The following is a 26,737-nucleotide window of genomic DNA, read 5'->3' on the forward strand; positions in this document are numbered from 1 at the left end:
GCAGCACAAGATGGGAGTGTTTTCGTTTTCTAGTGATGCATTATTTTTTATTTTCTTCGCGCTAATTAGTTGCAATTAATTGTTAAAAAACACTTTTAATATAGTTCTTATTATAGCGCGTATCCAATTACTATATTGGCAATAGTGCAGCTTCCATGAAAGCTGGTGAAAACCGCAAACGAAAATTGCTACAACGACGACCTCCAATACAAAGTGGGAAAAATCGAACTTTGTATACGCGTGCGTGTGTGTGTGTGTGTGTTTAATAAGTTTACAATTAAGAAAATTGAATTTGTGTGGCCAAAAATATGCAATATATATATGTAAATTAAATTTCATATTGTGCAAAAATGAATGAAATGCACTTACGCAGCAATAATCGATAATTAAATAAACGAGCAACACATCTCCCCCTCCCCACACCTTATCAACAATAAACTGTGAGGAAAAAAGCAGCAAAATGGAAGTGGAGGAAACTAGCGAAAATGGATTTAAACTGGGTTTTCCAGAAGTGGGCACCTGGAATCAATCACACAATGTCCCGCTGGAGAACATGAAAATCGATGCACCCATGGTAAATACACACATGCACTTACATTTCTCACACATTGTAGTATGTTACATGTACACTGTGTCAAGTAATTTTGTTAACAAAGAAAAACCAATCTTATGATTTGATTTCTTATTTTATTATAGTTGCTTTTGATTCTCTCTCAGAACAAATAATATGTTAAACTAATATAATATATATAAACAAATATGCCATTTATTTATTTAGGTATGTTGTGAAAAGAATTACTCGACTAAGTGTATGTGCCTTTTGATTAATATGGTATTCGATGGCACGCCACTGAGACAGCATGATTCAGGCGAGGACGGCTTTATCATCGTCGGATGTCTCTATACGTCGAATGTCTCTATATATATAGAGTATAGTATATATAGATTATACCCTCTTGAATAGTCGCAGCCACTTGGCAAACAATTGCGCGATCGCAACCATTTCATGCTTCTTATCACTTGATATGGTTTGGTCATTGACACACTCAGCTACACTATCAAACCTGTCATTCGAAACGAATGTGATTAGAATTCCAATTATGTATGTATATGTAAACATACATATATAGTATAATCGATCATAATACTATACACAATATAAACATTATACTACACATGAAAAAATTAACATATATGTTCTTGTTTTCTTTTTTAATCAGTTAAAAGTTGAATAGATTTTATTATTGCTTTATTTTAATTTGTTAGCAAGCAACAAATTGCAAATTTGTTTCTTTGTCAACAAAATTACTTGGATAAATGTGTAGTTCAAGATGCTTTAAAAAAAAGAGCTCTCACTATTTTCAATTTGTTTTCGCAACTCCTTTAAAATACAAATTTTGACGGGAATACAATATCAGTTTCAACAACGCTGATCGTTTTGAAACAAACTTCAAATTAATAATTTATTGTCAAATATAGTAAACTAATAAAAATAATAAAAGTCCTTTTATCAGGCAGCCTTTGTTTTTACTTATATGAACATACGTAAATACATTCAAAATTATTATATTAAGGCAGATTTTAATTAACTGTTTTCGCTGTTAAAACTAAGAGAAGAATCTTTTATATACATTTGGATCAAATAATTGCCTTTGCTGCTAGTTTTTAAAATTTTGGTATTATCAGCGTCTGTTACACATTATAGAATGCAATCAATGAGATCATTAATACGCTGCCTGAAGGAGAGAGTGATTTTGAAGCCGGTCTGTCGGTTTACAAGCAACAGTCTACCGAACCCCATACTGGTGGACATGGACGAACAGGAGGATGTGGAGCCTGAAGAGGATTTAGGTATACATCCAGTGTATCCCATATTGGGCAATCGCTTTTCCGATCTATTCTATATGCCTCAAAGTGTGGGTCCGGCCTATCAGGATCTTGTAACGACTGCCGATCAATTCGATTTGACCAAATATCAAGAATCAGTTGGCTGGAATGGCATTAAGCCAATCAGAGCCCAAGTGGTGCGATGTCCCAAACTGCTCCTACCACATATGAAACGACTGTTTGTGATTCCCAGCTCAAAGCTAAACGAACCGGTTAACTTTAGCATATTCAATCTATATTTCGACAGTGATGTGAATAGTGCCATTAAGTCATTTGTCCTCATCGCCTCTCAATATTCAGTCGAATTCATGCAGGATGGCTATTGGTCGGACTTTGTCAATCCATTCACTGGACGTGCTTATTTTCGACCCGCTGCCCGTCGAAAGCTGAACAATGAAGCTCGTTCTCTGGGTCACAATATGATATTTAAGGAAGTCCATGGCTGCACCGTCATTAAGGAGGCCAAAAGATGCACTTTTGCTGGTGCCATTTTTAGCGATGTGCCAGTCAGTTACTTTGAGTAATCCTTCATAATTTCTTAATCAATGCTCTTACATTCATTTACTTTAACATCTGTTTTGTCTATGTCCTCCAAAACCTAATTTGGTTCTTAGCCTATATTTCAGTTTAATGGTTAGACTAAATAAGTACATACTTATGCGTGTGAGTGTTCGCTAAATAAATGATATGTAACTTTGATTGTTGCTGAGTTTTTTATTGGGAAATGTGTATTATTTAGTTAACAAATTGTTAATATTTATAACGCTTTAATAAAGATAAGTTGTGATTGGGAAATATCTAATATGCTTTATTAGCAAACTTGGTAGTTGTTAAGTAAGTGGTTTTTTAATAAAGTTTTTTATTTGAAGCTCAATAATACTAAGAGAATAGTTCCTTAACTCCGCATCATTATTTTTGTTTTGTTTTGCTCCTTTGCCAAAGTGTGTATTTGATTTTCTGCATATGTGCAGATACTGTTGTCTAACTTTCTCAATTTTTGTGTTGCTAAAGGACCATAAATAAAATTTATTTATTGTTTACTCTTAAATAATTTTTACAATTGAAAAATAAATATATAAGTCATTTAATATTTCAAAAACAATTTTTTTGCGACATATGGAATTTCTTATTATACCAAACAATGGTTCGTTTTATGTATGTGTTTTATAATCAGCGCAATTCAAGATCTGTGACTAATGGAATAACTTTTTAGGCTTGTAAATTTATGAGTAATAAACGGCTAGTACATATATACTTGTACATATATTGTTATTGTTCTTTTGTTCTTACTATTGAATTCGAGAGGGTCACAAAAACATTAAATCTAGTTTAAAATGATATGAGAAACCTTTGTTACTTTTTACAGATATGGCTGCTCTGCTCTTTGCTCACCACCATCACCTGGGTCACCTACAATAACTTTTATAATTCGCGTCTGATCGGAGTGCTGATCACAAAGATTGCGAATCGTTGGTTTATTAAGGGTGCATATTTCAAGATCGGATCTGTGGCGCTGAATCCTTTGGCGGGCAAGATCATGTTTCGCGATTTTGTGTACATCACGTATGATTATACGATGCGCGTGCAGGATGGATATTTCATATTTCGCTGGTGGCGATCCTATGTGCCCAAGGATGTCTCCGAAGGTATACATAAATTTATAATCAATTTAAATACAAAAAAAAAGAAATAAAAAAATTCGAGTTCTTAAACTATTAATCTTAAGAAAAATATTTTTGTTTTTATTAATCATTTGAAATTTCACATGTGATAAATAAACTAAATTTGTTATTTAAATCAAATAAAATTTGTTTAATAAAAAATGAAATTGAAGATTAAATGCATAAGAAATACTAAAATATGAATTTTCCGTATTTTTATTTTATTTTAATAAAATTCGAAATTTAGATTTCTTTTAATGATTTATTAATAAATTTAAAGTTCAACTATAGGGTCATACCTTTTTGTAATTAGATCAAAAACAAGAATTAAAATGTTTTAAAATGATTAAATAATTTTGCATGGAGTTTTAAATATATTAAGTATAAAATCAATTTTTAAATGAATTAAATTATATTTTGCAGATCTCTCGCACTCGGATACACGATTGTCCGTGCAGTTAAACGGATACGAGCTACATATTTATAATCGCTCGGATTTGTATGACAAGCTGGAGAAGAATTTTGGACTAGAGCCATCGCTGCTGATACCGACGGATGTGCTGAGCAATGAGGAGCGTAATAAACTGCGAGAGCACAACATGAACATGGAGAATGCACGGCAAAGTCAACGTGTGAATGCCGTCAAGAACTCTGAGGCCATGCAGGCGACAACATGGCGTGATTTGATACCTGTGATCAAGATAGACATTAGCTCGGGTCGGTTTGTCTTTGGCAATCGCCTGACCCCGACCACACTCTCCATTTCCATGGAGGAAGCCCATTGCACCTACAGCACGAAGCCGGCAGTTTGTCGGCTCGATCACTTCATGCACTTTGTGAAAGCGAAAGTGGAGAATGCCAAGGTTCTCTTCTGCCCCAGCCCCAAGTATACGGGTCTCATCGATGAGCCGCCACGTTATATGGGCGAAGGTTTTGTGGTCATGATGTCCAATCAAATGGATTTATATTTCTACATGGATGAGCCAGGCGTTGTACCCGAGGAGCCCGTACAGATTGTGCTGGCCAATGGCGATGTGGTGGAACCATCGCCACCAGTTTGGGGCATCAATGCGCATTGCCTGAAGGGCACGGACTTTAGCTACGGTCCCTGGGCGGATAGACAGCGCGATCATTTGTACAAATACTTTTATCCATCCGACTGGAAAGAGGCTCAAGTTACGCCCACACCACAACCTGGAGAACTACGTAGCTATCAATCATTTGATGTGACGCTCTGTGTGCTGAACGAGGCGACAATTGATATACTCTTCTCCAAAGAGAAAGAAACGAATGCAATGCATATAACTGTTGGCCCCGCCTCCTATGTGGAGGTGACAATTCCCTGGGTAACGCTACAAGATGGCTATACGTCAAAGATTCAGGGACAACTGTTCCATGTGGAGGCCACGACTTCGTTACAGTATCGCAGCTTGGCGGAGTTTGAATCCTTGGAGTACAAGGTGCGCATACATTATCCAACGAAATGGAATGCACCACAGGATTGGAACATTTCGTTGGCCGGCTGCAAGACGAGCGCATTTATTGTGTATAAGCACAAGTGCTTCTTCCAAGATCTCATCGAAGATTGGGGCGATAAGGCACGACCTGATATACTCAGCTTTGTGCCATACACATGCAATTTCAATATACGTCTGCATGAGTTTGAGATCCTCATGCTGTGCAATGAATACAATTGGATTGATTGCAGCAGCGCCAACCAGGAGAACAATCATTTGGCCTTTTGTGGCGATGTATTTGAGATGAGCTTCGCATTGCCCTTTGATGATTTCCTCCCAAAGACTGTGACACTCAAGTTCTGGATACACGGCGAAGGTCTCGACTTGAGTCTCTACGTACCGGAGGTTTCTTCGGTGCGACCTATTATCCTAGCGATAGACGAGAACGCAAGACTGTTAACCCGCGAGGGAAAGCTTATACGACGCCCCTGAGCTCTACACCAAGAAATGGCGTAAAATCTGTCAACGCAGCGCCGGTTGGATTGATTGCTGGGCTGTGCCCATATTAGCTTTGTCCATACAATATGTGTATCATCCTGTGCCGCCGCTTGGACCCGATCCCCAGGCGGATATCACAACACCCGAAAAGGAGGAGATTTTACTTAGTCCAATGCGCATACCCAAAGTACGCAAATCTCCAGTAAGTGGAAATTGGCAACAGATTGAAAACAATAAGTTCGATCCGGGCACCTTGGCTGCGGATCATGTAACCGTCGAACTAGAGATTGGAAGCTCTGTGCTGATGGCCTATGGCAATGTATTGCGTAATTTTATTAGCCTTAAGGAAAACATATTTGGCGAGGATCAGAGTTTTACGGACATGGAGCAATCGAATGTGAATTTGAAGGAGACAAATGCCACGCCCAATCCCAAGGATCAACTGCTGGCCAAAGAAAAGGAATTGGCTAACAAATCCATATCGGAGGCAGCGGCACCCGAGGAGAAACGCAAACCCTTCGATCCGCGTCTGTATCGACCCTTAGAGGTCATGGTTTCGGTTATTGTGCATGACATACAAGCGCATGTGATGAAAAATTGCAATCCAGATGATCCACCCTGTCCGGTGGTGCTCATTGAACGCTTTGGCTTTGAGATGAACAAACGTTATCATGAAACAACGCTTCAGGTGCTCGTAAGTCCCTCGTATCTGCTCACATCCGACACATTGCAGCGTCAGAGACGCGAGCAGCACATCCAACAGGGTCATCTGTTGCTGTCGGCGGTTCAGGTGCGTGGACATGCCATGTTCAGCAATGAGGGACGCAACCTGGATGAGGATACGCTCGAATATTCATGGCTGGTGGAGGTGCAACTGGGAAAACTGACTGGAAAATTGACACTGCCACAGCTGGTGAATGTTGTCACTGGCTTGGAGACACTCATACTGCTGGCCATCGATCCGGAGAACTGCCTAAAGTCACCGAAAACGGTGCGCAACTGCCATCACGGTGTGCCCAGCAATTTGTGTCCGCAAACCAAGGAGGAAAACAAGTACAAGTGCCCTTCATCCGAGGATATCAAGTACAAGATGACACGTGTCTCTGTGGATGCTGTGGATGTTTATCTAATCGAGAGTGGGACGGCATTGCATGCCTGGATCTCTCCCATACGCCTGGCCAACTGCAATCTGCACGGACAACGTGTCAAGTCGGGTATATCGGGTTTATTGCCCTCCATTTTGCTGCGTCTCTTCATGCTGCATGCCGGGAATGCGCCAAATAGCACCTACAACACCAACACCAGCGGTAGCAATCGCTCTGGCAAACTGCGTCGCGCCGATCAGGACTCTCTCAAGTCACAGGATGTACCCAGTAGCTCTCACTATGGCCATAAGGCCGGCAAGCGTAGCTCCAACTCATTTTCCCAGCGTCGCGATTCACGTGAGGATGGCACACGTAGTAAACTGCGTGAGAACTTTACAGATTCGCATCCAAAACGTGCACCTGAGATGGCAGAGCTCTCCGAGAATTGGGTGGAGGTGGGCTGCACTTCACTCGGTCCCATACTCCTCGAAGGTGCCTCCGCATTGCCCATACCCGATCACGAACTGCATCTCGTGCAGCACAAGTGAGTTAACCTTTGACATTATGTATGAATTAATAGTTTAAAGTTTACTTAATCTTGAATTTAATTATGCTGTATTTATTTCAACAAAAGATCTTTTTTAAATGTAACAGCTATGAATTATTAATTACAATTGTTATCTTGCTTAGTTTTCTGCGCGACCATGATGCGAAGTTAAAGCGACTGTGGTTCCTCTGGTCCAACAATGGCAGCGCTCTCACCTCGGGCACGGAAATCTCTCGTTGTGGTTGCATTGGTGGCTGTGCCTTCTTTGGCAGCAATCGTAATGGGCAAAAGTTCTTTAAGCCAACAGCGCAGGACGTCAATGACAATTATAATATTGCACGCTATTTGTGAGTAAACGAACTCTTGTGAATTTGTGTGAATTTAAAATGTTTCTCTTTGCAGCATCATCAACAATAACAAGGACTTTGGCTTCGGCGAGAGTATACTTCATCAGGGTCAACTAGTCTTCCATACGCCACCCTACAGCCTGCACTGCGTGTCTCTCTATGACTCGGCTGATTTTAATGGCAAGGGCAAGCTGTATAAACCCGCTGTGGATTTGCGCAATGGCAGCTTGAAGAAGTCCGACCTCTGCTCGTTGCCCGATGGCGCCAAGTTTAAAATAGGCGGGGGAGCTGTGGACAAACCGGAGCTCAGTAGCAGCCGAAACGTATCACGTGAAAGCATAGGTTCACCCAATACTTTGGAGCGACGTAGTAAACGTTACACCTGTACAAGGCAGACATCTGTGGAGGTGCCTTATTCTCGTCTACTGGACAGTCCTTCCAAAAAGCTGCAACTGCAGCAGGATTCCGTCGATGGAGGCAACGGCAGCAGTAACAGGCGTGGCTCAGATTCGCACAGACTTCGCGTATCGCCGCCAAAGACAAGTATATCGGACTCAAGACTGACGGGAGAAGTGGCAATTGATGATGAGCATGAGGTAAGTTAGAATAATAGAATTCTATACCAATAATTCTATTATCTGAATTTTTTATTGGTATTTGAATTGTGAAAAATGTAATAAGAATAACATTTATTTTTAATTTGTTCAGCAAAAATGTCTTTTATGTAAATATCTTTTAAATAAAAATTGAATTAAGTATAACATTCAAATTGAAAACAAAATTGTTTAAAAAAATTAACTGATTAATTTGTGTTTCTGACTTAAAATTCAGTTAGCCATGCTGCTTTGCATTATTCTAATATACTTTTTCTTACTCCACAGATACCCGATGAAATGTCACACTCGGCACCGCATTCGCATCCGCTTGAATTTGAGATTGCAGACATTGTGTTGCATGCTGGAGATCAGTTGCCACGAGAGGTGCAACGCACTATATCGTTGACCTCGGAGAACCCATCGGAAATGTTCTTCTCCGCAGAGGAGGATATTTCCAATGTTATGTCACAACGTGGATCCATGAAACAACGCAGCGGCAATGGCTCCATTATTTTATCAGGCAAAAAACGATTCTCCTCCGACTTGAGGTAAGTGTTTAGTGAATTCTAGAGTGAATACAGTACTCATGTTATCTTATCCTATCTGACAGCATTGGGGCGCAGAACGAGAATGCCAGTCATACTCTGCCCACATATCGCAGCGATCTGGAGATTCATGCGCCGGAAAGCAACAAGACACTGCCGAAACGTCCACAAAGCACCACAGAACTGGTAAAAATAATCACATCTAAACCAAGCTACTTATATCTATTGTACAATCTCAGTGTTAGGTCTTTACGTATTTAATTATATATTATACAAGTTCCAAACTTTATACACAAACGGCGTTGGGCTTTTTTGCTTTTGCGGCCAAGTTTATGTCTCACTTTTACAAAAAAAAAATCACAAACGTCTCAGCGAAAGCTAAAAGTTCTTTAAAAGACTTGAACTTATGATGATATATTTCTGCATGTTTCTATAAGTATCTTTAAGTTCTATCTTTAACTTTCTACAACTGTAATTTATGTTATATACTATATAAAAAATCCACACCTAAATTCTATTCCTCTCCACAAACTTAAACTTTCGATTCATTCAAACTAAATAAAAAATTAAAAAATAAAAAACAAAAACTAACAAAAAAAACTCATCCAGAATGAAGACGCGAGACGCTTACACGGTCTTGCCACACCAATAAGAAAAATAACAAATATCTCATCACGCCCCGAGTACCGACATTTTGTTCACGATGTGAGTAGTTTTTAGCAACAGCAATAATCAAACCAATACAGTAAATTAAAAACCAATTAATTACTAAATCTTAATTAACCACGTAGCGAATTGAATTTAAATCTTTACGTTAGCAAAAATAACTTTAATGTTTAATGTAATTTAAAGATTTTAGTACTATAAACAAAATTAAATAAGTACATATATTCTTCGGCCTTCCGATGCTTAAATACCTTTGCAGAGCAGTAAAGTCCGTTATTTCTATATGACCTAAAAAGACCGGGACCCGGAATTGCATGCCATTTTATTATTTTAGAATCTGTTTTCTCCAAAAGGGTTACATCTCGTTTCTTTTTGAAGTGCACTCTTCAATAATTTTCTGGTTATTTATCTTGATCATCATTTCCGTAAAATCGATTTAGTATTCAAGTATAATTTGCTGGTTTCAAATGGAATTATCACTGCATTCGAGTTAAACATTTTTGACTGTATTCCCCAAAAGGAAATACATTTGTTAATAGTTTTTAAATACATTTCGATTTAAGTCCTACATAACTTTTATCGAGTGTACTTATAACGTATAGTTGTGCCCAAATTAAATTAAAGTCTGCAAGGATTTAAAAACTGTCTGACAATGGTTGCATGTTCTAAAATTGTGCATGTCCTTAGAACTAGTCTAAGTTGAATAATTTCATAGTTTAGTTTTAAGTGTATTGATATGAATTTGATTATCACCATTTAGATGCACTTTTTTCATATTCCCACAACTTGTGCTTGTGCCACCTGGTTTGATTAAATATTGTTATTATTATTGTTGTTGATTTGTTAATTAATTTTTTATGGTTGCTTTCCATTTCACAGGCGGATTCGCGAGGTTCGTCTTCGGGCACGCCTTCCTTGTCATCAAACTCGTTTATTTCGGCGATGTCATCGCAGGAAGATGTGGCTTTGGTCAATTTGCATCAACAGGTCAATCGACCCATTATTGATTCACCGCTGCTTATGGCCAGCTATTTGAATCATTTGTCGCAGGTGAAATGCTTCAATTGGAATGGTTGCTCTTTTCCACTGGGTCCCGATGTCTTTTCCACACCACTTTTCCACGAAAACGAAGACGGTGGTCTCACTTACATTGGTAGCAAAATGCTCCCACACTTCGACTTGTATTCATGTTGGCGAGAGATTAAGGTTGTGCCACGTTATGAGAACACCACAGGCAGTAATAGTTCGGCCACTTTCATGGGCGGTCCAAAGTCTCATCCCTGGGATCCCAGTGTGCTACTCAAGGAGGAAGAGACTGATAAGACCACAAATGGTTTCGATGACGGCGAGTTTATGAGTCTGCAGGCAGAAGGCGGTGCAGCTTGTACCTCCGTGGTGGCCAGACTCAAGGGGCAACTAAATGTCTTCCTCACCCCGCTGCTTTTGGAAGGATTGCAACGGTATGTCTCCAATTCTGATACATTTTTTTTTAATTTAGAAAATTAAAGTTTTGATGACCATCATTTATGTTATATTTGCTATGTTATGGTATAAGATTATGATTTGGGTCCAAAATTCTTCATTCAAATTTTGTTAAATTTTTTTACCATACATCCATTATTTTAATACTTACTCCTTGACACTTTTTAAACGACTTTGAACTCCTATAACTTTTTCAAAGCTTAACCGATTTATTAAAGGATTGTCATATATTCCTGTGTCTAAATATGTTCATTTGGGAAATTAACAAATAAACGTGCATTGGATTTTCTTTAATAATATTCAGAAATGTGTTAAGTACTTAGCTGTTAAATGAGAAAGTCGTTTAATTGGGTCATCCCTTTGTTATTTTTTATTTGCAAGTGTATCAAAGAGTTTATTTGCAAATGCTTAGAAAATATAAGTCACAAAAATTTAACAAATTCAATAATTAAAAGTTAACAACGTTTAACGCGTAAATGGGCACGTTTCGCCTCCCTAATGGCTATTTTGAGATTAGTCTGGCTGATCTGATCTCGCGGAAACGAGTCCATCAGTTTCTTTAGATAGCTTTCATTTGTATTCTAAAAAAAAAAAAACCAAAGTTAATATATATTAATTTGTGATATACTTCTTGCTGTAGTCATCTTACCACAGGTGCATCGTCGGTTTTCTTGTTGTCTCGCTTGAAGCGTCTGTATTGTAGCTGATCCTGCTGAGGATTGGCATCCTTGGAAAGTTGATAGGTTGCATAGTTCAACATTTCGCTGTGTTGTTTATCGGCGCGCAGTCTATGCTCTCCAAGCTCATTCTCGCTCTTGATAAATCCATTTTCGGTTTCAATGACATAACGCAATGGATCGCGTGCATTTTTCGCAATAAAACTGCAACAAACTCAACGATAACGGGTACGTGTCAAATCAGGATTTGAATTATGAATTTGGAGTTTGAAATACAGTGTAAATGTAAGTGGATTTGTTGTAATTTTTACAAGTGTATTTAAGGCGCCAACCTGTCGCCATCGTTGGCTGCCATGTTGTTGTTGTCCAGGAGTAGAGGCTCCCCTCCTCCCTCTGCCTCTTGTTCGTCTTGGCCCAAAGCTGGTGCCGCATTCTTTTGTATATTATCTTCCAAAGCCGTATTATCGACCTCCTCTAGCTGCTGTTTCTCTTCATCTGCCATTTCCTCATGGCGCGCCTGCTCATGTGCCATTCGCGCTAGTTGATGTCGCTCGTAAGGCATCTCGATTTCTCCTTGTTTGCTCTCCTCTTCGTTTTGAGCTGGCTGCCCTTCATCTTCGGCCACTTTCCCGTGAGCCCAACCGCCTGACAGCTTTTGCAACTCCTTGAAGTCGCTCGTATCCAAATTGTGCACCTTGTATGGATCCATATTAAATGTATCTGATGAGGGCTCATCTTTGGGTTGCCAGCCATCGAGATCTTTGCGTTGTTTCATGGACTGATCTCGATGTGCTTCTGCTGCCAGCTTCTCCAGGCTATCAATATTATTGTGATCCTGATTCAGTGACATTTCGGAAAAATCTGGTCGCTGCTTAATTCTATCTTGATTTCGTTGTAGACACATGGCGTCTTCAGGATCACAATCCTCCAGCGGCTTGGAGTTCAGTTTCTTACACTTCATTTTACTGGCGCGTCCACCGTCGAGATTAATGTTAAGAAGACCATCCAGGACTTGCATGATGTAGTAAAGCATCTTCGGGTGGACGTGCAACGTTTTGTGGATGGACAAGTGGGTTGCTTGTTGCACTTGGGTCGCATTGTGCATGGATCCTTCTCCTTATCGAGATCATCTTCGTCATGGCAATTATCGTCAGCGGATTGCCTGCCCGAGTTCAGAGCACTGTCCAGATCATCATCGGTATTCTCCATATCCTCGTAGTGTTGTTTTTTGGCCTGCCTATGATGTCCTCTTAGGCTTGCTTGCTTTGAAGGAAGTAAGTTATTAATGGAAAATTCCTAAACTCTCTAGTACCCACCCTCTAAATCGATAGGACCATTATTGGCATCATCCAACAGCTTGTTAAGCTCATTGAGGTCCTCCAAAGATAGATCATTTAGCGTGGACTCGACTTCGGCATCGCTTAAGCCATTTGTTAAATCCGGATAATCGGCAGGATCAATTCCTGGACTCTGTTCTTCCCGTTTCACTTGCGTCTCCTAGTTGGTTATGTTCCTATCAAAGAATTATTTATAGACAAATGTGTACTTACCACTGGATATGCTGCCAAACATGACAACAAGGACAATATCAGACTCAGCCGAAATAGCAACATTTTACAATTTAAATTTCTATATTATTTGAGTGAATTTAAAAGACAAAGTTAGCTAATTTCATCTATGTTTACTTTGATCGGGGATATGATGCATTACACATATGTTATATACAATAATTCGGTTCTAGCTTTAGGAGGAGTTCATTTTAATTATTTTTCACTTCTCTTGTTGAAATGGAATAATCGCTTGCGAAAGTATTGTATCTTCTTTCTGTTAAATTAAGAAAATCTCAAACATTTTCATCTTAAAAATATATTTTACCTGACTAAAATTATTTCTATTTTTATTTAAATTTATTGAATGCACATACCAATAATACAATAATACATACCATACAATACAATGATAAATTTTTGATTTAATTTCTTTTGTATACAGTTTATTCAGTTGCTGAAATTATATTATATTATTTTATTACAGAATGGTAGAGGCAGCCATACCGACCATACAGTCGATGCACCTTCTCTCGGTAGTCAACTTTATACACTCTTCATGCATAGCCAAAGTGAAGAATGATAATATACTGAAGCGGGATCAGAGTCTTAGCTATTGGTCACAAGTTCACTCGAATTCCAAGCGATCGACAACCGAGCGCCATTTGCAGGACCTGGAGATTCGTTCTTGAGTGATGTCTATGAGGAAAGTATATCGACAAAGACACAGGGATTGATTGTGTTGCCCAAGGTGAGCATAACCATGTTGCAGTCATCGATTGTGGAGGAGATTATATCCGTAGCAGCGTTGGATAATGTTCAGGTAGGTGGATTATATCTGATATCTATAATTGAATAAACACAGATGTAATTGATTTACAGGATCTGAGCTGTGTGTCGTTACTTACGTTCTATATGGAAGGGATCTCGACTAAGTTCCATCTGGGGAAAACCACACGTGCTTCCATGCACAATGTCTATATACAACAGACGGTACAATCGGGAAGCAGTCATAAGAAGGGCGGTATCATGAAGGGAACGCGTGCATTGCTGGCGCATCTCTCATCACAGACGCGACCCGACAATGTCCAGGGAGAGCCCATACTCATTGAGACATCCGAGAAGCAACTGGAGGAGCTGGTCATAACACTGGACATTGGACGTGCTCATGCACAGTTGCGTCGCCTCAAAACAGAGGGACAATCGTGTGCGCCGGAGACGCCTGTAATTGTGACTGCCATTCCGGAGCACAAGAGTAAAGTTCTTTTTGAGTGCCTTAAGATGCCCGAGAGCACAGGCATCGAAAGCATTGGCTACATTATGTTTGAATGTGGTCTGGAAGGAGTAGGAGTGAAGATTGTAAAGCGTTCGCACTTTGAGAAGTCGGAGAACAGCAAGGAGGAGCTCGCGGAAATGACAGGCGGTGCAGAGGGCGTAGCAACAGCTGCTGGTGGCTTTAACCTCAGCGAGCTGGTGGGGACAACGGGAAACGCAGGTGGCGAGCCCACAGCTGTGCCTACCGATGCCACAGGGGCCACCTCAAAAGCGGAAGCTGCTTGGCGTCTGATAACCAAGAAGCCACCGACTCCTAAAACACCCAAAGAGAAATTCCAGCATGCCTTGGACAACATCATTGTTAGTGATAGCTCTGCAACGGGTGCATCCAAGCCGCTGCCCGATGAGGATGTGGAGAAGGGAGCAGCGGCCAGTGGAGCCCCAAGTGCAGGCACCCAAAAGCCAAATGCTTCTGGCAATGCATCCAAGGATGGCTACGACAAGGCCCTGTCAAATGTCAAGGGCACCGACAAGACGTCTTCTTGTGTTATTGAACTAAAATCCGTGTGGCTTAATTTTGCGGCGCCTCCATGTGTGCCCATCACACGCAAAATCGATTTGACTCGCCTTGATTGGAATCTATTGAGCACCGCTTCGCCAGCAATTACTGCCTGGATGAATCCGAGCAATCGCTTAGCCATTAAAATTGTATCATTGATGAAAGCAATGCACACACGGCAAACTGCAGTTGCCGCTTGTCTCATGGCTGACGCCATGGATAATGAGAAAATACAGCGCAATCCAAAGATTAAGAAGGTGAGAAACAGTTGAAAGAACTTATTTATTAATGGCAAATTAAATTGAGGAGCTAAGTATTGCATTTATTTATTTCTATAATATTTTATAGAGTCGGTATGCCAACAACTATACGCTGCTGTCCAAGACGCTACAGGAGGATCCCAGCTGTCAGCTGTGCTATATAATGCAGAAACTGGTGCTGGACGAAGGCGTGCAACGCATCGAACAGATATTTAAGAATGGCGAGGTTCCGCATCTGAATACCCTACGACAGGTGAGAAACTTTTAAAATCGATCAAAAATATCAATTGAATCCAATATATCGTTTTTTAGGGCATCATCGTGCTCAGTCGCCAGTGGAAGAATACATTGTACAATCCCATACTATTTGAGCATCAGTATAAGAATAAATTGGCACGTCCCATCAATGTGACATTCTCGTTCCCGCAGAACGAGGAAGAATGCGAGGCTGATGAGTGTGAAGGTGATGTTGAGATGGGCGCCTATGCTGGCGCCGGCGAGAATCCGGAAGAGAGTGAGAATGCTTTATTACTTGGGCAAACACAGCATCATCGAACTCACATTGGTATTCCTTTGATTAACGCTGTTCAGCTGCAACTTCTAACGGAGTGCAGTTATCTCCTTTTGTTATAACCTATTTGATATGTATAGATATATATTTTTTTTGTTCTCGTTTGTGTTATACTTATGCACGTATCTGTTGTTACTTTTCGAAAAGTTTTCGTGTTTGTTTCTTTAACTAGCAAAAAATGCTCTTAAGGAACAGCCTTTAAAAAAGTTACATTTAGAGTCCGAATTGTTATCTTTTCCACTTTCTTTAATTGTTTTAAATGTTTTCTTTATCTGTCTAACTTTACTTTCTTCCTACTTTTCTAACATAATTCCTCGTAAAAAAATGCTTTAAATGTTCATGAGTTCATATTGTTTGATGCCTTGTGTTCAAATATTCAATGTTACTTTCAACTTTTTCTTTTGGCTATTCTATCTTTCCAGAATGTAAGCTATATTTATGTATTAAGTGATGTGTGTGAAGTTATTTAAATTTTAATTCAATATGTTAATATTTTATTACCGATTATCATTTCACACACAGCTCTTCTATTATATTAAATTGTTGTCTATAACTCCACAATAGTGCAAAATTGATATATGATTACATTTCATTTAAATTGGACTGCAAATACTCAATATTTTTTTCCTACCAACATTTAGACAATACGCAATATGGTGGCATGTCTTACGCCCATGAAGCTGCTCATCAAGGTCCATCTTCCCAGCGTTCGACTTCGACATCGCCCAATATACATCACACACGTCGTGGGTAAGTTTCAGTTAAATCACTGGTGCATGTTTGTATATTAATGCCATTTGCCTGTGTTATGTTTTTCTTTTCATAATCCTCTCCTGATATCTGAAACACTATAAAAACCCATCACATCAATATGTCTTCATGTTTTATGCGCTTCAATATGCTTATGATAATAAAGTCTGAGCAAAGTGCACAGCAAAGTCTCGAATTATTCACATGGCAATTCATCTCGTTCTAGCATACAAATGTTGCCAATTATCTCAGGCCTTGTGGAAAAGCAAATGCCAGAGTTTGGTAAGCGTAGAAAATACTTAAATCCCAAGAAAGCGTTTTTAATCAAGTTTCTATTTAGAATACGGCGCGTTGCAGGAGGGTTCATTGAGCTCAACAAATTCGGTGAACAAATTTTGGCTTGGCGCTGAGAATCATAAGGAAGACTTGTACTTTTGGATGGCCAAGCAGCAAGATAGCAACAAAAAGAAGGAGCACACAACCGAAAAGGAACATACACGTCCTTCGCCACCAAAGCTTCCTGGCCAGACGCAGACACGAAATGGCATTATGCAGGACTCTATAAAGCTGCTGGATGCTCATCTGATCTTTGAGCCGCTGCTCACATGTCTAGGCGTTATGCCACAACAAATGATTAACAAGTTCTCCAATGCGGACATTTCATCTCTTGAAAACTTTGGCACAAATTTGTCGCTAATTGGCACCTTTGACTCAATACGCGTGGACATTGTGGTCAGTGAGGCGGGCGACAAGAAAAACAACACAAATACGAAACCAGCTAAGTTGAGCAAGAAATCAAATGGTGGACGTGCCTCTATTATGATGGACACACCATTGTTTTTGTGTGAACGCGTTGGAGTTGAACTGGAGGTGTTGAAAATGTCCGATGGCATGGTGGATCAGGCACGCCAGAATGTCATCTACATGTCGCGTCGTCAGCTCAAGAAACACACGAGTACTGTGATTAACTTCAGCCTAAATGTGCGCTTCATTTCGCAACAGGTTAACATGCCGCTTCTTCGCTTGTTACATCAAATCTGCAACATGTATCAGAATGTCAAGGATGCACAGAACGAGTTCCATGATCAGCCCGAGTTGAGCAAGAAAAGTCAGACCAAGGATGAGTGTAGTTTAGGTAAGTTATTGAATAAATATTTTATGGAGAATTCAATTTATTTCAACAACTTAAGGTTTTGAAATAACAATGGAAATCTTAAGGTTATTTTCAAATAATACTTTGACACCATTCATTTACAGCCTCTGAGCCAACGGATTTGTTGCCTTTTGCTTCAATTGCAGATCGTTTTGGCGGACACGGCGGTAGTTTCTCGGATGAGCGCTATGACAAGTTCAATGAGACAATGCCTACGATGCCGGGAACGCGAAATCGTGGAAGTGGCCTAACGCCAATCATACAGTTGACGCCTTCGCCCAATGCCAAGAACCGACCACAGAGTTTTGCACAGAAGCTGCGCTCCACGGGAAAATCCGTCAAGGGAAAACTTGGCTACACAAATCTTAATGAATCGAGTTCGTCACCAATGCGAGACAGTCCCACTTTATCGCTGCATGATCAGAATATACTCAAAATGTCAACCGAATCGAAGGTTTCGCTAAATGGCGGCTGCGCCACAAGCGTCAGTGGCGATTACAACAACACGTTGACCAAGTCGGGCATGTTAGCAATGCCTCCTTTGCTGGAGACGCCCAACTGTTGGAAGACCATCTATCATCTGCTGGAGCTTTATGGCACAATGCCAGAGACCAAAACTGTGGTGCAGCGTAGTTCGTTAAATGAGCACAAGAAACCCGCCCCTACATTTGGCAACAACGATGACGATGACTTGACCAGTGCACCGACTCCATTGCCACAGCATCGCGAGATGCATTTGCTAGATGGTGTGCCGCAGGAACGCACCCGTTTGATAGTCTTTGGGGTTGCCAAAATACACAAGACGCGTTTGTTGGCTACGCTATCCGGATTGAAGCTGGAATCGGAGATTACCACGCTTAACAGCACGGCAACATGGCGGAAGAAGGCGCGTCCAGTTTCTTTAGAATGCTCCCTGACCGGTCAAGTTGGACGAGCAATGATTGTGCTGCTCGAGGGTGTGGCACCCAGTCAGCAGTAAGTACTTTAACTATAAAAAAAAACTAATAATCATAATTTAATCTAAATTTGTTTTTATTATGATAATTTTTATTTTAAAATTATTTGTTTAGGTATTCACAATAATGATGAAATAATTTTTGTTGTAATATTTTTATTTAAAACAAAATATAGTTGAGTTCTCTGGCTTAAACTTTGTTTTTTTCTTACAGAACCGTTGTCAAGGTTACTGTGGGCAAAAGTCAGACGCTCTATTCGAGCCTCTCCAAGCGCGGCAAGGATAAAAACAGCGGTCTGCTCTCCATTGGTGCTGTAAACATTGATATACCACAACATCCGGTGGCATTACACGGCATGATGACGCGCAGCTCCAAGCAATTGTCATCCACGCTTCAAGAATTACGAGTTAAGCGAAATTCAGGTCGTTCCACGTTGCGTTCTCATACTGCAGAGGAGCCCGAGTCACCATTCCATGCGCGTTATTCTGGAGGAGCAGGCAGCGGCACAGGGAATGCCAGTGAAATGAGGGAGAGAACTGTTTCCGGTGGAGCTCAACAACAACCACAGATGGCTGCACGTCGTGCAGCTCGACTGGCACAATCCAAACCAATGGCTGCCCAGCAAAATGGATTGCTTCAGCCGCTTGTGATGCAGTTCAATGTGCTGCTGCAGAGTTTGTCCATTAACGCAGCTTTATTACCTTCACTGCAGGCACAGTATCGCATGAATCATGTCAGTTCCATGGGCGTGACAGGGCAAAGGGCCAAGTTTGTCATCGATTTGCCTACGCATACGCTGAGCTTTAACACCAAAATTCAGGTAATTAAAAGAGTAATATATTTAAACTACAGAAACTTTCCCAAATAAGAACTCAAACTCTAGCTGATTCTGATTTGTAAGTACTCACTTTATTAAGGTAACATAACTAATATCATCTCTTCTTTACAGAATGAAATGAACCTGCCATCAGAGGCATGCATTGGACTGCCACCTGTGCACGTGCTTGCGGAGTATATTCCAGACAATCGACAGGAGAACACTGAGAGTATTGAGGGAATTGTGCTGCGACAAGGAGGCTATGTGAATGCCAGTGCCGAGATTGGAGAATTTGAGAGATGTCTGACCACCGATCTACTCAATCACTTGGTCTTTGTGCAGAAGGTTTTCATGCGTGAAATTAACGAGGTGCTGCAAAAGGTTTACGGAGGTGAAAAGCCTGTGCCCCTTTGGACGGAGGAAAGTGGTGATAATGCCAGCGTGCAGGAGTCCACCTTGAAGCGCATACTCTTCTCCATTAACATATCCATGAAGCGGATACAGTTGACAGCCACAACGCCGTGTTCATCGGCTGTACGTTTTGAGACAGGAGCTTTGGAGTTGCAGTTGTCAAATCGTGTCAAGAATCTGGGAGACTTGAGCAATCGAAAATTGTTCTTCAAAGCGCATATCGATTTTAATCTATCGCTTGGCCAAATTATACGAAATGTGATATTTGATGAGGCAGAACCCGAGTTCCAACAATATGCCTTTTTCCATACGACCATCGGTCTGCGTAATGCCTTCCAGGATGAGCTGCCAAACGAAGACAAGGAGCTCATATTGCTGACGCTTAAGCGTCCCCTGGTCTACGTACAGCCGATAGCCGTGGACAAGGCCATATTGGTCTGGTTAAATTACAAGAACGCCTACGAATATTGGGCAGAAAAGCGTGCCAATCTCTGTTACGATCACACGCCTCACACAACCCAACAGGTCTTCGATCGTGTTGCTTTTGGCCAGATTGCCAGTTCAAATCTGTCAACGTTATTCCTTCAATTGACCGTCGAGGATATGGGCATTTGTTTGCCACTAAAACAGGTCAATAATGTGGTATGTATAATGAAAATTTAACTCAAAAACAATGCTCTATAATACAGTCATGATAACTATTGATATATCTTGATATATTTTAAAAAACTTTGACCTCTCATTACTTTAAAACTAAACCTTTTGGCCTTTAAAGGGATTCTGCATTTAACTTTTTTTATTATGAGATTTAATTTAATTGATTAAAGATAACAATAAAGAATGTTTAAATATATGTACTAATGAAACTATTATCTTTTACAGTCATATGCATCCCGTCCGTATCACCAGGACTTCGATGCCAAAGGTGCGGTGGTCATCACGCTTGAGAATACAATAATCTCGGCCTGTAATTCGGGGTCGCTGGTGTCGAAGGGCAAATTCCAGGGATTGTGTCTGCGCTTTGCCGATGATTTCGAGACAAATCTGGATGATTGGAAGCCCAGTTGTGTGGAGCCCATTATGAATGTGTGCGTTGTGTCCGAGGGCACCTTTGAGGTGTGTTCTCGGACCACGGCGGCAAAGAAGGGCGAGAATGCCAAGTGGCTGCTGAATGTAAAGTGGCAAATGGAAGGCGTCGACATTCACTTGGATGTGAACATTGGCAAACAATTGTCCTCGTTGGGACACACACTCACCATGCTCACGGGCTTCGAGGAGGATGAGACACAAATGGAATCCCCGGATAGCGATGAGGGAGATCAAAGCTGTCGGGATACGTATGTGCGGCGACGTGGGGAGTTTGATAATCTACCCTCGTTTGTTTTCGATCCCACGATTGACTCGAAGAAGCGCTCGTTTATGATGGAGAAAGAAATGGCCGAGCAGCTGAAGATTATAAATGATCTGCGCACGTTGGGAGCTTCCCATAATACGGTGGCTCATGAGGAGCGACGTCTTCAGGAGCTGCAGGCTATTTGCTATAAGTACTTCCGTCGTGATATGATACAGAAATGGAAGCGTCCCTCTCTGAGGCGGTCCTTGAAGAATTACAGTCGTTCCCATTCGTACATTGGCAGTGGTGGCGTTGCTGGCGTCTCTGTCGGTGCAGCACGTGAATTGCCCTTGGATAATGGCAGTCACAGCTATGCGGGCAGACGGCTGGACACCATTGCCTCCAATGATGAGATCTCCAGTCTGCAGAGCACGCCCGCCTCTTGTCATTCGCGGAGTGCGTCCTTCAAAACAGGAGTGGGACGCGTCACCTTCACGGATGCCATGCGGCAGACATCGCTGCCCAATGCGGACACAGATACGGAGACAGCAGACAATGAATTGGATTGGCGTACAGCTGGACATGGCGATGGAACGCCCAGTGAGATGGATGTGGATGGCACCTCCGTGGAGATGCGGCGCAAGCATGCGCATGCCCAGAAACAGCAGCCAGAGCCCAACATAGACTTTGAGCTGGATGTCAAGGTGTTGGTGAACTCCGGAAAATGTGTGCTGCACACGAAGGAGAACAACAGCGCTGAGGAACGTGGAGCGGGCTATGGCACAGCTGCCTCCAGTGTCAAGACTCATAAACGGGAACGCAGCATTGGCAACGATTGGGGAAGTCCAACTCCATCCAGACGGCAGCGTGATAAGAGCAAACTTCGATACACTGCAAATGCGCACAACAATGCGCTGCTGGCGGATCTCACGATCTTCCACATACCCGGCCTGGATGTCAAGTTGCACTATCAATCCCGGACTCTGCCCGAGTCGCAGGAGCAGCAGCAACAGACGCCCTCGACGGGCGGACGTCGTCTCGGCAACAAACGCGCCACGTTGAGTGCCTGGATGACATTGCAGAGCATACCGGAGGAGACAATCATATCGCCGCATATCTTGGAGTTTTTGGAGCAAACTCTCGAACCGATTCCAACGCGACAGGCGGCGAATAGTGTGCCTGCCACGCCCTCGCATCAGGCGGCAGTTAATCTGGATATATTGCCAGCGAACTATGCGACCTACGCTTCCTTCCCTGTGGATGTCATTGTTTATTTCCATATGCAACCGTCCACATTTCGCTTTAGCTGCCTGCCTGTTTCCAGAGTGGAGTGCATGCTCCAGCTTCCCAGTCTGGACATAGTATTTAGTTCCAAGCGCAGCAGCGACGAGGATCAGCAGCAACAACAGCAACAACAACAGACGCACTCCTCGCAATCCCATTCGGAACAGCAGCTGCCCACCGGTGGCTTAAGCGTAACCGGTTGCCTGGCCGACTTTAATGTATACATCTTTCATCCTTATGGCGGCAAAAAGACGTCCAAGGAGACACAGTTCTCACCGCTAAGCGACAGCGAGCGCAAGGATTCCCTTAGCATTAACGTGGAATTTGTCAAGTTTCATATCACAAGATGTAGAAAAGTTTATATTGAACCATTGCCCAGCTCGAAGCGTGCGTTAGATCAATCTCGTGCTGTCATTAGGTTCTCCACAATTGTGGACATTGGCAGTGCGAGTTTTAAGTACGATATGCGTCGTCTCACTGAGATTTTGGCTTTCCCCAAAGCCTGGTACAGGCGTCGCATTGTAAGGCGTCTTTTTCTTGGAGATCTAAGTGTGCATCAACAGCAGCAACAACAACAACAACAGCAGCAGCAGGCTGGCACGGAAACGCCAACGCCCACACCAACACCAGCCACGCCCACGTCGAGTGAGGGGCGCAGCAAGGATAAGCTGCGTTTGGACTTTGATAATCAACAGGGAGCACAGCAATCTCCGCCAGCCATACAACCACTGGGACATTTTGGAGCTGTGCGTAAGCTCAAATCCTTGAGTAAATCCTCCAGCGCTGAATCCTCAGGTACGCCGCCTTCGGAGAAGAATCAGATAACCGCATGGGAAACTCTAGTAATCTTTGCGGTGAACTTTACCAAGCTGAATGTCCAGATGAACATTGGCAATGTGTGTGGCAATGTGGTGTGGCTAACGAAGGATTTTCGCTCGGATGGACGACTCTCCATCGGCAGCACGGGCTGCAAGAATATGTATGCAGGCATCTATCTGGGAGGATCAGCGTTGGATGCCAAGGGTGGTATTGTGGGCGGCAGTTTTGAGGTGAATAAAATCAATAAACGATTTCACATTAAGGAGGAATCCGGCATGGAACCTTATCACACGCTTGGCTTGAGTTTTATGGCATTGGAGTTGCGTTTGGATTACATGGGCACTTCCGTGCTGATGACACGCGTCAGCACCTTTGCCGCGGCCATGAAGGACGAGTGGAGAACTGCCTCACAGGCTGCGGCTTGTGGCAAGGATCAGCCACGTGCGTTGATCTTTATACATGGTGATCTCAGTTGGGATCAATTGCAGATCATGATCTCCAAGTCGACAACGGCGGATCTTATGAAAATGTATTACAAACTGGAGGAATTCTTTACGCAACAATTTAAGTCTTCGAAGCGTGTCTTCTCCAGCCTCGAGCCGCGTCTCCAGGATCGCACAGCGAGCATCAAGCGTCGCCAGCACCTGAAAAAGAAACCCAATGGTGAATTGCCAGCAGCTCCTGTTGCAGCTGGCAATTTGAATGGTGTGGACAACACGGATGCACGTCATCATCGGCATTGGCAGAAGCCCTTGGCTCAGGCAATTGGTCTGGTGGTGCCATCGCTAGTGACTCGCTTGCCGCGACATGGCAACGTTCTTGGCGGCACCGTGGAGTTGCGAGGTCAGCACATTTCCCTTGCCTGCTTCCATGGCATCAACTTCAAGTCCAAGGCTTGGGCATTGTTCAGCTTAAAGACACCTTCAATTAATTTTGCCACCGAGGCGCGTCAACTGGAGGACACCAGCGAGGTGCTTGTTACACAGACTCTCACCTCTTGTCTGGGACAGACAACGGAGGTGCAGCAGCAGCAGAATCACTCCATGGCCATCGTCAGTCGCATCACGAGGAACATCATCTTTCCGCCGCAGTTCAAGACCCTCAACGAGTGGTTCCATTACGCTTTTGCCAATAGCGAGATCGATGGTGAGTCTCAGACTATTGAAATGATTATTCTTTGACATTGATTCTTACTTTCCTTTCCAGCTGTGGACCGTTTTCCCATGCTGGAGTGCGAGCGTGAGATAGCCTCCAACTCCATTGAGCGAACGAGAGCCTCGGGCAGCAGCACCTCGGCCAAATCGCAGGAGCACAATCACAATCGTGAGGTCATCTTTGCCCTGCCCAGTCTGCAGCTGCACTTCAAGACCGAGCACAAGCAGGGACCAAGCACCCCAGAACCAAGTGGTAAGTGTTTATATTTATTTTATTATTAATTTTTTTGTTTTGGTAAAACTTAACTTAGAATTCTTATCTCCCTTTTGTTACAGAAACCAAACCGGAAGTATTGTGTAGCTTCATAACCGAATTCGATGATCATATATTTGTCACAGTGGATGCAGATGCATTCTTCTTTCTACACGATCTGATAACGTCCTATGTGACTGAAAAGGAGAAAGTGGTGTGTATATATATAATGAAAACCAATAAAAAGGTATTATAACTAAATTTAAAAAATGTCCACAGATTGGAGCACAATCCGCCCGAGCAGCCTCGCCAAATCTCTCACAGAAAGCAAATTTGAAGACATATTTAACAGATGAGATCCTCAAGGAGAAGAAATGCTCCTCTAATTCGAACTTGACTGTGCAGGGCAAGCAGCTGAGCGAAAGCAAAAGCAGTTTGGAGCTATTGCAAGGCAGTCATTCAAATTCAGCCACCTCGACGAACGCAACGACAAACATGACGACAACAGCAGCAATCACAACGACAACGACAACAACGACGATGACGACAACGGCAACAACGCCATCAGCGACAACAACAGCAAATGTGTCTACAAGCGATGCCAAAGATATTGGAGGAGCACAGGCTAAGCCAGGAGCAGATGGAAATGCTCAACTGCCCAGCTTTGATATTGAGTCATTTGTGCGGGATTGGCGTCACTTTGAGTGCCAAACGTGGCATCTGGAGCCCACAGTGCGTCTGTTATCCTGGGCAGGAAAGTCTATTGAACCCTATGGCGTCGATTATATACTCAATAAGCTGGGCTTCAGTCATGCCCGCACCACCATACCAAAGTGGTTACAACGCGGCTTTATGGATCCACTGGACAAGGTGGAGGCACTCATCATGCTGCAATTGCTGTTGATGGTGCGCGAGAATAAATCTGATTCTGGCAATGCGAAGCAGAATCATCGACCTGCTGCAAACTAGCCATGGCAAGGCAATAAGCCAGCATTGAGAGCAGTTCATCAATGACAATTACCAATTCTTTGGATATGTTTATTAAATAATTTTAATCAGCAATGTATAGTAATGTTTTGCCAATGTAATTTTGTAATTTGTAATTTATTAATTATGTAATTTGCATATCGATTTCAATTCTTTTGAGAATGTTTAATTAAACTCAAGATACTCGTATTAATACTAATGTTAGCCAATTAGGCAGCTTTGTTGTAACTGTAAATTTGTAATTTTTTTGCTCGCGTTCTTTTTTTCGAAATGAATGTATGAATGTAAAGTCAAGTGCTTCATGTAATTTGCTCAATTTTAGCGCTTTATAACTGTCATATAAATTAATTATTATATCGTTTGTAAACAGATAGATTGTGCAACCCCATGAGCAAAGCCAATGTTTAAACTATAAGTAGCTCTAATTGATATATACATTATACATTTTGAAGCAAACTGTGTAAGTTTCTATATAGAAAATAAAGTGAACTTTTCAAAGTGCATACTTACCAAAAACAAAGAAAATTATAATTTTGTTTACCCGTTACTCTTCGGGTACATGGGTATATTGTAATGTTTTTTCTCTTAATAATTTTTGTAATTTTATAAACAAAGTTAATTTAACTCTCTTTTTTTTACCTCTTTTAAGAATCTTTTTAAATTTTAAACTTGTTTTATAAAAATTGTTTAGATTTGGCTGCCGACAGCGCAATTTAAGCAGATTTGGATTATAAGCTGAGTCTTTATAGTCTTAAAAGATTGGAGACTTTATTTTGCTTATAAATTGTACAGCGACTGCCAATTGTTTGACTGAAAAACAAAATTCTAGTTAATTTTTGCTTGACTTTGCATTCTGCGATTCAGTTGCCTTAGACTTGCTTCCCCTCCTTTCATCCTTCTCTAAACTGCCACGCCCCTGCTTGACGTTCGCCCCCCTCGTCTCGTTTGCTTGAGTAAACTTTGCATCCGTTGCGTGTATCCGTTTTTGTTTTCCTTTTCCTTTTCGTTTTGTGACGCTGCTTGAGCAGCGCAAATGTTGCTTGCTTTTTTCTTAGTTCTTTTTTCGTGTTTTTTTTTAGCCTTTCAACAATTTCATGGTTTTTTTTTCTTGTCACAGTTCTTTATTTTGTGCGCTTGTGTCTATGTAAACATTTCATTTT

At 41.7% G+C, this 26,737-nt stretch overlaps 2 protein-coding genes across 2 annotated transcripts; both read left to right on the forward strand.

The window, feature by feature from the left end:
* Nucleotides 1–26,097, forward strand: LOC117782097 (transmembrane protein KIAA1109). Its single transcript, XM_034619048.1, is given in 24 exon segments — nt 1–574; nt 3,254–3,533; nt 3,972–5,491; nt 5,493–7,132; nt 7,279–7,482; nt 7,538–8,078; nt 8,364–8,626; nt 8,689–8,809; nt 10,169–10,749; nt 13,483–13,661; nt 13,664–13,818; nt 13,878–15,086; nt 15,178–15,342; nt 15,402–15,603; nt 16,302–16,410; nt 16,637–16,692; nt 16,751–17,545; nt 17,668–18,538; nt 18,733–19,339; nt 19,469–20,389; nt 20,630–24,329; nt 24,390–24,590; nt 24,674–24,804; nt 24,870–26,097. Coding segments are annotated over 24 exon segments (15,255 nt in total). The 5' UTR covers nt 1–460; the 3' UTR covers nt 25,560–26,097.
* LOC117782098 lies at nt 1,619–2,586 on the forward strand. Its single transcript, XM_034619050.1, has one exon. It carries the CDS (start codon nt 1,707–1,709, stop codon nt 2,409–2,411), a length of 705 nt encoding a protein of 234 aa, XP_034474941.1. The 5' UTR covers nt 1,619–1,706; the 3' UTR covers nt 2,412–2,586.
* Nucleotides 26,098–26,737: the final 640 nt, after the last annotated feature.

Source organism: Drosophila innubila, assembly GCF_004354385.1.
Source record: "Drosophila innubila isolate TH190305 chromosome 2L unlocalized genomic scaffold, UK_Dinn_1.0 4_B_2L, whole genome shotgun sequence".
Classification (NCBI taxonomy): domain Eukaryota; kingdom Metazoa; phylum Arthropoda; class Insecta; order Diptera; family Drosophilidae; genus Drosophila; species Drosophila innubila.